The following is a 12,160-nucleotide window of genomic DNA, read 5'->3' as shown; positions in this document are numbered from 1 at the left end:
AGAGGTTAATGAGAATAATTTTTCCCCTCCTCCTTGTAAAAACCTTTTATGTACTTGAAAACTGTTATCATGTCCCCTCTCAGTCTTCTCTTCTCCAGACTAAACAAACCCAATTTTTTCAATCTTCCCTCATAGGTCATGTTTTATAGACCTTTAATCATTTTTGTTACTGTTCTCTGGACTTTTTCCAATTTGTCCACATCTTTCCTGAAATGTGGCACCCAAAACTGGACACAATACTCCAGTTGAGGCCATATCAGTAGGGCCACACCAAATTTGTGGCCATGAAAAATGTGTCACAGACCGTGAAATCTGGTCTTTTGTGTGCTTTTACCCTATACTATACAGATTTAATGGGGGAGACCAGCGCTTCTTAAATTGGGGTTCCTGACCCAAAAGGCAATTGCAGGTGGGTCACAAGGTTATTTTAGGGGGGTTGCAGTATTGCCACCCTTAGTTCTCTGCTGCCTTCAGAGCTGGGCAGCTGGAGAGTGGTGGCCGTTGGCTGGGCACCCAGCTCTGCAGGCAGCACCATACCATGCCACCCTTTACTTCTGCACTGATGCCTTCAGAGCTGGGCTGCCAGACAGTGGCAGCTGCTGACTGAGGGCCCAGCTCTATAGGCAGCAGCACAGAAGTCAGGGTGACAATACCATACCATGCCATCCTGACTTCTGCACTGCTGCTGGTGGTGGCTCTGCCTTCAGAGCTGAACTCACAGCCAGAAGCCACCGCTCTCCAGCTGCCCAGATCTGAAGGCAGCGCCGCTGCCAGCAGCAATGCAGAAGTAAGGGTAGCAGTACCGCAATGCCCCCTACAATAACCTTGTGACCCACCTGCATCTCCCTTTTGGGTTTTGTTCATAACGGTTTTGTTCAATATCTTCATTAATGATCTGGAGGATGGTGTGGATTGCACCCTCAGCAAGTTTGCAGATGACACTAAACTGGGAGGAGTGGTAGATATGCTGGAGGGTAGGGATAGGATACAGAGGGACCTAGACAAATTAGAGGATTGGGCCAAAAGAAATCTGATGAGGTTCAACAAGGACAAGTGCAGAGTCCTGCACTTAGGACGGAAGAATCCCATGCACTGCTACAGACTAGGGACCGAGTGGCTAGACAGCAGTTCTGCAGAAAAGGACCTAGTGGTTACAGTGGACGAGAAGCTGGATATGAGTCAACAGTGTGCCCTTGTTGCCAAGAAGGCCAGTGGTATTTTGGGATGTATATGTAGGGGCATTGCCAGCAGATCGAGGGACGTGATCATTCCCCTCTATTCGGCATTGGTGAGGCCTCATCTGGAGTACTGTGTCAAGTTTGGGGCCCCACAGTACAAGAATGATGTGGAAAAATTGGAAAGAGTCCAGCGGAGGGCAACAAAAATGATTAGGGGGCTGGAGCACATGACTTATGAGGAGAGGCTGAGGGGACTGGAATTATTTAGTCTGCAGAAGAAAAGAATGAGGGGGGATTTGATAGCTGCTTTGAACTACGTGAAAGGGGGTTCCAAAGAGGATGGATCTAGACTGTTCTCAGTGGTAGCAGATGACAGAACAAGGAGTAATGGTCTCAAGTTGCAATGGGGGAGGTTTAGGTTGGCTATTAGGAAAAACTTTTTCACTAGGAGGGTGGTGAAGCACTGGAATGGGTTACCTAGGGAGGTGGTGGAATCTCCTTCCTTAGAAGTTTTTAAGGTCAGGCTTGACAAAGCCCTGACTGGGATGATTTAGTTGGGGATTAGTCCTGCTTTGAGCAGGGGGTTGGACTAGATGACCTCCTGAGATACCTTCCAACCCTGATATTCTATGATTCTATGATATTCTATTCTATGAACCTTGCGACCCTCCCACAACTCCTTTTTGGGTCAGGACCCCTACAATTACAACACTGTATAATTTCAGATTTAAATAGCTGATATCATGAAGTTTATTATTTTTAAAATCATATGACCATGAAATTGACCAAAATGGACCTTGAATTTGGTAGGGCCCTAATTATCAGAGCAGAGTAGAGTGGAAAAATTACTTCTCCTGTCTGATCTCAATACTCCTGCTAATACATCCCAGAATGATATTTGCTTCTTTTTTTTTTTTTTTTGCAACAGTGTTACACTGTTGACTCATATTTAGCTTGTGATCCATTTTGATCCCTTTCTGCAGCACTCTTGCCAAGGCAGTCATTTCCCATTTTGTATGTGTGCAACTGATTGTTCCATCCTAAGTGGAGTCCTTTGCATTTGTCCTTATTGAATTTCATCCTATTTACTGCAGACCATTTCTCCAGATTGTCCAGATCATTTTGAATTTTAATCCTAACTTCCAAAGCACTTTGCACCCTCCTAACTTGGTATCAACCCCAAACTTCATAAGTATGCTCTTGATGCCATTATCTAAACCACTATAATAATGTGTATGTAGAAGGAGGGCAGATTCAGGTGTACGAACAACCTTAATTCTGTCATTTCCTAGCTTTAAGTGTTTTAACTTTGCAAACTTAATAATGTTCTCTTGATGTCATTTTGTGTGTGTAATTTCCTAACTTAAAAAAAAATTCATTGTGTGGCCTTATAGTGACATTCACCTGGTTCATCAGCAGGGTTGGAATCTTTAGATATGCTACACAGACCTCTGCCACTTGAGCTAACAAGTAACTGATAGTAGTAGTTTGTTTAGTCCTGTACATAGACCAGCACTACAGAAGGATGAGACATTTTGCCAATGGATTTGTGATGGGGGACACTCACCGCTCGTGAGTGCCTCCTCTCAGTTGGGTGTGAACCTGCACTCTCTCTCTTTCTGCTCCCGGCACCCCCTGTCAGCTGTTAACCTCGTCAGGTGGGTCTTCAGTGGCCCAGCCCTCCAGCCAGTTCACACACTGTCGATATATGAAGAAACAAGCATGTCCCTTCCGGGGTAACAAAAGTACAACAGGGCCCATCACTATGCCCTTGGTACCTGCAGCACTGTCTCTGGGCTCAGTTCTCAGCACCTTCTGAGCTAGCTTTAAGTCTGTCCCTGCCCTGGTATGGAACAATGCCCCCAGGGCTTTCTCCCTGAAGACTCTTCGCCTTTAGGGTCCTGTGATGTACCCAGCTCTCCAGCCAGGTCACTCCTTCACTTCAGTTGCCTTCCCAGGGTAACAAAGTTCAACAAATGGTTAGCCCACTGCCAGGTCTTCAGCCCCATCCTAGAGCCCTTTAAACTCCAGCCCTGCGCTTGGGCTTCTAAATGAAACTTGTCTCCTTCTCAGAACAAAAAGAGGTCACCAGAATTTTTTTTAACATGCACAGAACAACATATTTTTCACTAGTCTCATTCTTGGAAACAGTTGAAGCATTATAGCTGAAATTTTCCAAAATATGCAACCTACAAAAGATATCCAGCAGTGACAGTTTCATCCCAAATAGTTAATATTTGGCAAAGTTGTAAGCAATTGAAAACAGGTCTTATAATGGGGAGCATCCAGCAACATTAATAAGTGGTGCTACCAGCCCCACATAGAATAAATTCCTATGGAGAAAAAAATTAATACTGGAAATATTTTAAGACACAATCAGTCAGACTTAAGAACAGTTAGAAATCTTTGTTTTGTGACCCAAAGGAATAAGACAGTTGTGATGCTCTGTACCTCGGCGAAACACCCAGCACCCCCATGTTCATCCTTGTAAAATGATTGTGTGGTATCCAGTGCAAAGTTTGTCATGTCAGGTGTCTTTGGAAGGCTCATGGTGCACTGAGCATTGTTGTTCAAGTAATGTTATAGGTTATAATTTCATCTACGTAGTTATGAGGCTGAAAATGTATCCTCATGGCGTAAAATAAGCCCAGTGAAAAACTCTCCAAAAGCAGAGAGGCAGTTCAAACCTCATCAGGGCAGGTATGGGACAAACCCAGCCCAGCCTCACAGGAACAAAGGATGCTGGCCTAGGCAGCAACAAAAGGATTTGTTGGACTCTTGAGTGAGTCACCCCCCCCCCTTTCTTTGGCCAGTTTGGGACCGCGATGAGGTAATGCTCATCTGATTCTGAAGGCAGGAGGGCAAAGCCAAGAGGGAAGAAAGAATATTATAAAAGGGAGAGACTTTGCCATGCTCTTCCTCTCTTTTCCACCTACATCTACAGACACCACACCAAATGACTGAAGCGCTGATCAAAGGGGAGAGCCTGGCTGAAGAGCAACCAGCCAGCCTGTGGTGAGAAGCATCTAAGTTTGTAAGGGCACTGAAAGTGTTACGATCAGCTTAGAATGCATTTTGCTTTTATTTCATTTGACCAAACCTGACTTGTTATGCTTTGATTCATAGTCACTTAACATTTATCTTTGTAGTAATAAATCTGTTTGTTTATTCTACCTGAAGCAGTGCATTTGGTTTGAAGCATGTCAGAGACTTCCCTTAGGATAACAAGCCTGGTACATATTAATTTTTTTGTTAAATTGACAAACTCATATAAGCTTGCAGCATCCAGTGGGCAAAACTGGGCACTGCAAGATGGAGGTTCCTAGGGTTGTGTCTGAGATCGGAGGTATTGGCTAGTGTCATTCAGTTGCACAATCCAAGGAGCAGCTTACCAGAGGCTGTGCGTGAACAGCCCATGAGTGGGGGTTCTCATAGCAGAGCAGGGTAAGGCTGGCTCCCAGAGTCAAGGATTGGAGTGACCTAGCAGATCACCAGTCCAGATAACACCAGAGGGGAATGTCACAACAGTGTTGTGTGTTCTGTAAATAGAATAAACCCTGGCATAAAAATCTTTTGAATGGATTTGAAACTTGCTATCTTCATTTAAAGCATGGTTTGGAGATGGGTAAAAATTTTTAAATTTGAACCAAAGTTTCTGACTAATGAAGTGTTTGCTTTTTTATGAAGATATAGATGAATGTGCAACAGGAACCCATAACTGCAGGGCAGATCAAGTATGCGTCAATTTAAGAGGGTCTTTCAGCTGCCAGTGTCCCTCAGGTTACCAGAAACGAGGGGAACAGTGTGTTGGTAAGTTCTGAACTAGCATAAGCAATGTTCATTGGCTATCAAGGTTCATTTTCAAACTTTATGTGGAATTATAAAGTAACTCCACATAGTTTAGAAACAGCCTGCCAACGGGGTGGGCAAAGGGGGCAATTGCCCAGGGGCCAGGGTAATTTAAAAGGGCCAGGGGGACCCATTATCCACCACTGTAGCTCAAGGCTCAGAGGTGACACCGGGGGCGGGGGGCAGGAAGGGTCGGCCACCCACTCTCCCCAGACACCTGCTCAGGGCACTTGACCCAGCAGCCAGCCTTGGCTGGGGAGAGAAAGGGGTGGGGCCAGAGCCGGAAGGGAAAAGGAGGAGACAGAGCCTCTCCTCTTCTGGCCACGCTGCCTGGTGCAGCGCAGCAGCTGCCCTGGGGTTCAGCTTCTCTAGTGACAGTGGCCGAGCGAGCCAGAACTCTCCCTGGCATGCTCAGAGTCAGCTCCCATCCCCAGAAGCTAGGCCTGGGCAAGGCAGGGAGCGGCAACAGCGGCAGCCCTCTCCCTGCCCAGGCTCAGCTCCTGGGGACAGGAGCTGACTCTGAGCATGCCAGGGAGGGCAGGGGACTCCGGCTCACTTGGCCACTATCATCAGAAGCAGAGCCTGAGGGGAGTGGCCTACTGCTGCCGCAGCCAGGCACTCTCCCAGGCAGCTGCTGTGCTGCACCTTGCAGCATTCGGGAATGGCTCCAGAGCCTGGTGGCCAGAAGAGCAGCTGAACAGCAGGGCTGGCACAGCAGGAGGACAGAGCCCCCCCACTCAGGTAATGTGGGCTGGGGAGAGCGTGGGGGGCCCAGGCTGGGCTTAGGGTGGGGAGGAGTAACGTGGGAGGGGTCTTGTGGGGGTGTCACACATCCTCCCCTTAGCTGGTGCCCCACTTTGAGTCCCTCCCACTAGTCATCTCTCTCAGGGCTCCTAGGCACACGTAGGATGGTCCCAGCAGCGGCGAAGGCAGCCAGGTGGGCGCGTAGAAGCCATGGCCATGCCAGAAGAGCGTGCCCAGCAGCACAGCTGGCAGCAGCTTGCTGGGCACCAGCCAGCGCAGGCGGCATCACCACCTAAATGTCAGGCGGACGCATCCGCGCAGGCTGGGGGTCCATTGACTGTTCTGCCCTGGGGCCCAGAATTGCTGTCAGAGGGCCTGTTTAGAAAGATAATGGATGAAAAGTAAATAGTTTCTAAAGGATGTAGCTGCAAACTATTTTAAGCATTTTCAATACTTTTAATTGAATTTAGCTGTTACTATATTTATTACTTGTATGGGGGTAGTGCCCGATTGCCCTCGGCACAATCATGAGCCAAGTGCAACTCCCATTAATATCAGTGGGAGTCTTTCCATTGACTTTAGTAAGAGTTAGATCCAGCATTACAGGCCTAGGCACTGTGTGGACACACAAGACAACACAGTCCCTGCCTTGAAGAGCTTATACTCAGTGGAAATTTTGGGTCCAGATGTCTTATCTTTGTGACATATCAGCCACTGTTCTGAATCCCTGAGAGCCAAGAGCAGGGGCTGTAAACTCTGAACTACTCACATAATAATAAGCCCTAATTCATGAAGGAACTGGATTCAAATCTTGACTTCACTGGAAGTTTTGCCTTCACAAGGGCCACAAGATTAGGCCATACATTTGTCACATGTAAGAAAAGTGTGAAATAGTAGAATAAAAGGCATATCATTAGCTGATGTCTAATAGTACCTCTGCAATATACACTGGATCAGACAAGGTGATGGCATAGGTGCTGGAACTAGGGTGCTGGGGATGCTGTCACACCCCCTGGCTTGAAGTCAATGGAAAGATTCTCAATGACTTATATTTGCCAGTTTTCTGTGCAGGACCAGGATGGGTAGTTTGGCATATAGATAGGGGAATCATTTTGACAAGTTGTTGATTCTTATAAAAAAAGTTATGCTTTCACTAGAAGGTATATTCCCATTGTACAGTAACTCCTTTTCATTTCAACAGAATTAGGGTTCAGCTTGTACATAAAGGTCTAATGTAACATTGAAAGTAAAGAACCATCATGATAAATTACTAAAAGTCAAAGTTTTATATGTATGTTTAAATTAAAATATACATACGCTCTCTAGAAGGGAAAGTTTCCCTTCTCCTACTTCCCTCTGTGTGACTTAGGTCAGAGTATAAAACAGCGCAAAAACAATGCTACAGTTAAGTACTGTCAGCACTTCATAATAAAAACACTCCTAAGTGAGCCAGAAAAAATCATTTGGGGCAAAACCTTGATAAAGTCTCTTATCCTGGGAGGAAATTATCCTTTAAAGTTTGAACAAAATTGTTCCAGACTTTTTCTGGCTTGAAGACAGAAAAAGACCCTTTTCTAACTTTAATTTATTTTTAATTTACTCAAAAAATGTGTCTGGTTGAGGTTTTTTTTTATTATTTGATTTAAGGGTTTGATTTTTTTATAAAGTTTGTTCAGATGCAACAACGATATTATTTTCTGAAACATGGAGACTGCAGATACAAGGAAACTTTTTTTGGCAACATTCTTTCAAACAGAAAATTTGGTTCTCTGATTGAATCCTGCCTAGCTAAGGTTTCCCATAGTCTTTCATAGAATCATGCGCACAAATGGTATAGCCAAGTCCTTCACACTAAACTCACACTGACTTAGGGTCTGAGCTTGCAAATATATACACACAGAGGAGTAACTTTAAGCACAAGCATAGTCTTATGGAACTCAAAAGATTCAATGGGACTACTGTTTCTCTGAAATACAAGAGCTGTAGTGAGCACCCCCTGTAGTTAAGATTGCCAAACCCTGTCCAATCGAAGCCCTGTTTCCCATCACTCATAACTGTCTAAAATTCTCAGCTTTTGGACATGAGACTACTAAGTTTTTGAAAAAAGGGGTAAAGTCATTTTTGAATATTAAAGTGAAAAAATGAACACTTTCCCCATTGTAAAAAAATACATCTTTAAAAACATATCTACAACAGAAACAGCTGGGGGTAGGAAACTCTAAATTTGGCATGAAAATGAAAACTGCCTTTCACTGTGTTCCAGTGAAAACTGGGATTTATTTGACTGAGTGCTGAGCCTTTTAGAGATCACATTCTCTACATGCATAGGACTTTGCATGGATTTCTTTTGCTAAGCTAAAGAAGATTCTCCCGTGCATGCATGGCCAACTTAGCTATTAGTCATAGAAACTGTTCTGCAGATGCACGAGCTGAGGCAGGGGCCCATCAGTGCCTGTGGCTTGACCCATGCATAGCTTGCAACGTGCCAAGAGGTCAAGGTAGGGCTGTTGAACACTTTATACAGTTTGTAGGTGGAATACCCGCTCGGCTGCACTTTAGGAATGCTGAAACTGGGAAAGGCAGCATACTCCACCCCAGAGTTATGGCCAGTCTGCAGGGAAAGTTAATACTGCCTGAGATAGCATTGGCTTCAATCATGCAATCTTATTTCCTCCACAGAGTCAGAGAGCACAGCCAGGGGCCGGCAGTCAGTGGCTATAGGGAACTGCTGTGCTGTCTTGCCTAGGAAGAGATGGTGGGGAGTGAGGGGAGTCTTCTGAGTAGCTGGCCAAGTCCTGTGGGGGGATGGAGCCCACATTCCCCTGAAATCCCAGCTCTCCGCTTCTTTCCCTGCTCACTTCAGACCCCTGTCTCTCCCATGGACTGGGGACAGAGAGAGTGCTTGGATTCTGAATTGCTAATGGAGCTACAGAGGTTTAGCAATAAGTTGCTGCTATGTGTACTTTTGTACAGGAAAGGATCATGAGAGCCACTCTGCTCATCCACTTTATGTCTGGTCAAGATCTGGTCAGGAAGCATGTTCTAAGTTTACAGAACAAATACAGAGATCAATACTACAGTAAGGGTGTAATTTAAACACTGAATAAAGGATAATGTTTATGTGTATTGACATCATTGGCTGAGCAAACACACTCAGTGTAAAGCTGATTTTAACGAAACTTAAGACATGAAGACAAGAGAAAGAACACAATGCTGCTCCCATTGAAGTAAAGGAGGGAACTTAAGTTGGAGCAGAATTGAGTTGCAAATTAGCTTCTCTCTTTTCATTTAATCAGATCACTTTACACTATTTATTTGGGCACAAGATGGCAACAGTGAACTTTTGTTATTACATTTGAGCTAACATTTTTACTGTTTTGCTCTTGTTATGGTAACAGACATAGATGAATGCAATCTCCCTCCATACTGCCACCATAGATGTGTGAACACTCCAGGTTCCTATTACTGCCAGTGCAACTCTGGGTTCCAGTTAGCAGCCAACAATCACACTTGTGTAGGTAAGCACTTCTCTGTATATCCATATGAACCAGCCCATGTGGTTACAAAAGACAACTACTGACTCATTGCTAGCTTTCATCAGCTCAAGTCACCGGACAGAATACTTTAAAGTATGTCATGCTTTCCTAGGCTTACAGACTCTTGGAACTAATCAAAGTAATAATCTTGAGGAACACAGAATCCTTGGACACAAAAATGGAGACTCACTTTGAAAATGGATTATTTTGTTGGCAGACTGGTTTCTGTGGGCCATGAGTTTGGCAATCTGGTCATCAGGGTACTGAATTCATTATTAAATCTTGGGCCTGACTCTCCTCTCAGTTACGCTGGTTTTACACTAGTGCTCCATTGACTTTAATGGAGTTACTTCTGATTTACAGCAGCTTGAGATCAGAATCAGGCAGAACTGGAAACTGGGGAAAGAAATGCCAAGTTCTTACAGCTAAGGTTAATTCGCTGCAGCACATGATAAAAGAAAACACGACTTGGCATTTCAAATATGAATCCTTGGGAAATAGTATTAAAAATTAAAATGAGTGATTTGGGGCATGCTGAGGACTAGTGTGATTGTAAATAAAATGCTAAAGGGATCCTTGCAACAATTGGGAAAAGGCAAAAAGTGTTCATATTTTAAAAAGGGACCAGTCAGCCTCACTTCAGTCCCCGGCAAAATCATGGAGCAGGTCCTCAAGGAATCCATTTTGAAGCACTTGGAGGAGAGGAAGGTGATCAGGAACAGTCAACATGGATTCACCAAGGGCAAGTCTCATAGGTCTCATAGAATATCAGGGTTGGAAGGGACCTCAGGAGGTCATCTAGTCCAACCCCCTGCTCAAAGCAGGACCAATCCCCAATCAAATCATCCCAGCCAAGGCTTTGTCAAGCCTGACCTTAAAAACTTCCAAGGAAGGAGATTCTACCACCTCCCTAGGTAACGCATTCCAGTGTTTCACCACCCTCTTAGTGAAAAAGTTTTTCCTAATATCCAACCTAAACCTCCCCCACTGCAACTTGAGACCATTACTCCTTGTCCTGTCCTCTTCTACCACTGAGAATAGTCTAGAACCATCCTCTCTGGAACCACCTCTCAGGTAGTTGAAAGCAGCTATCAAATCCCCCCTGATTCTTCTCTTCCGCAGACTAAACAATCCCAGTTCCCTCAGCCTCTCCTCATAAGTCATGTGTTCCAGACCCCTAATCATTTTTGTTGCCCTTCGCTGGACTCTCTCCAATTTATCCACGTCCTTCTTGTAGTGTGGGGCCCAAAACTGGACACAGTACTCCAGATGAGGCCTCACCAATGTCGAATAGAGGGGAACAATCACGTCCCTCGATCTGCTCGCTATGCCCCTACTTATACATCCTAAAATGCCATTGGCCTTCTTGGCAACAAGGGCACACTGCTGACTCATATCCAGCTTATCATCCACTGTAACCCCTAGGTCCTTTTAGGCAGAACTGCTGCCTAGCCATTCGGTCCCTAGTCTGTAGCTGTGCATTGGGTTCTTCCGTCCTAAGTCATGCCTGACCAACCAGATTGCCTTCTATTATGAGATAACTGGCTCTGTGGATATGGGGAAAGCAGTGGATGTGATATATCTTGACTTTAGCAAAGCTTTTGATATGGTCTCCCAAAGTATTCTTGCTAGCAAGTTAAAAAAGTATGGATTGGATGAATGGACTATAGGGTGGATAGAAAGCTGACTAGATTGTCGGGCTCAATGGGTAGTGATCAATGACTTCATGTCTAGTTGGCAGCTAGTATCAAGCAGAGTGCCCCAGGAGTTGGTCCTAGGGCCGGTTTTATTCAAGATCTTTATTAATGATCTGGATGATGGGATTAATTGCACCCTCAGCAAGTTTGCAGATGACACTAAATTGTGGGGAGAGGTAGATATGATGGAGGGTAGGGATAGGGTCCAGAGTGACCGAGACAAATTGGAGGATTGGGCCAAAAGAAATCTGATGAGGTTCAACAAGGACAAGTGCAGAGTTCTGCACTCGGAAGGAAGAATCCCATACACCACTACCGGCTGGGGATCAACTGGCTAAACAGCAGTTCTTCAGAAAAGGACCTGGGGATTACAGTGGATGAGAAGCTGGATATGAGTCAGCAGTGTGCCCTTGTTACCAAGAAGGCCAACGGTATATTGGGCTGTATTAGTAGGAGCATTGCCAGCAAATCAAGGGAAGTGATTATTTCCCTCTATTCGACACTGGTGAGGCTACACCTGGAGTATTGTGTCCAGTTTTGGTCCCCCCACTACAAAAGGGATGTGGATAAATTGGAGAGAGTCCAGCAGAAGACAACGAAAATGATTAGAGGGCTTTGGGCACATGACTTACGAGGAGAAGCTGAGGGAACTGGGGTTATTTAGTCTGCAGAAGAGAAGAGTGAGGGGGGATTTGATAGCAGCCTTCAATTACCTACAGGGGGGTTCCAAAAGATGGAGGTCGGCTGTTCTCAGTGGCGGCAGATGACAGAACAAGAAGCAATCGTTTCAAGTTTCAGTGGGGGAGGTCTCGATTGGATATTAGGAAACACTATTTCACTAGGAGGGTGGTGAAGCACTGGAATGGGTTACCTACGGAGGTGGTGGAATCTCCATCCTTAGAGTATTTTAAGGCCCAGCCTGATAAAGCCTTGGCTGGGATGATTTTGTTGGTGTTGGTCCTGCTTTGAGCAGGGGATTGGACTAGATGACCTCCTGAGGTCTCTTCCAACCCTAATATTTTATGATTCTATGAGCCAATAGACCGTTACTGAGTTTGATGGAATCTACAGGATTTTTTATTGGAAGACTTAGAGTTAAGAAGAAGAAAGGAGGACATTCGGCTGCAAGCAGATTTGCCTAATGAGGTGCAAGATA

At 45.1% G+C, this 12,160-nt stretch overlaps 1 protein-coding gene across 3 annotated transcripts in view; it reads left to right on the top strand.

The window, feature by feature from the left end:
* EFEMP1 (EGF containing fibulin extracellular matrix protein 1) overlaps positions 1-12,160 on the top strand; it is a 98,538-nt gene that overhangs the window by 66,865 nt on the left and 19,513 nt on the right. For all 3 annotated transcript variants that reach the window (XM_043543873.1, XM_027832209.3, XM_037895964.2), the window contains exons 5-6: positions 4,866-4,988; positions 9,170-9,289. In XM_043543873.1, the coding sequence (XP_043399808.1) occupies positions 4,866-4,988; positions 9,170-9,289 (243 nt within the window). The remainder of the gene's footprint in view (positions 1-4,865; positions 4,989-9,169; positions 9,290-12,160) is intronic.

The sequence above is a fragment of the Chelonia mydas genome, chromosome 3, assembly GCF_015237465.2.
Source record: "Chelonia mydas isolate rCheMyd1 chromosome 3, rCheMyd1.pri.v2, whole genome shotgun sequence".
Lineage (NCBI taxonomy): Eukaryota > Metazoa > Chordata > Testudines > Cheloniidae > Chelonia > Chelonia mydas.
Note: the sequence above shows the minus strand (reverse complement) of the source record. Positions and strands in the feature narration are given on the sequence as shown.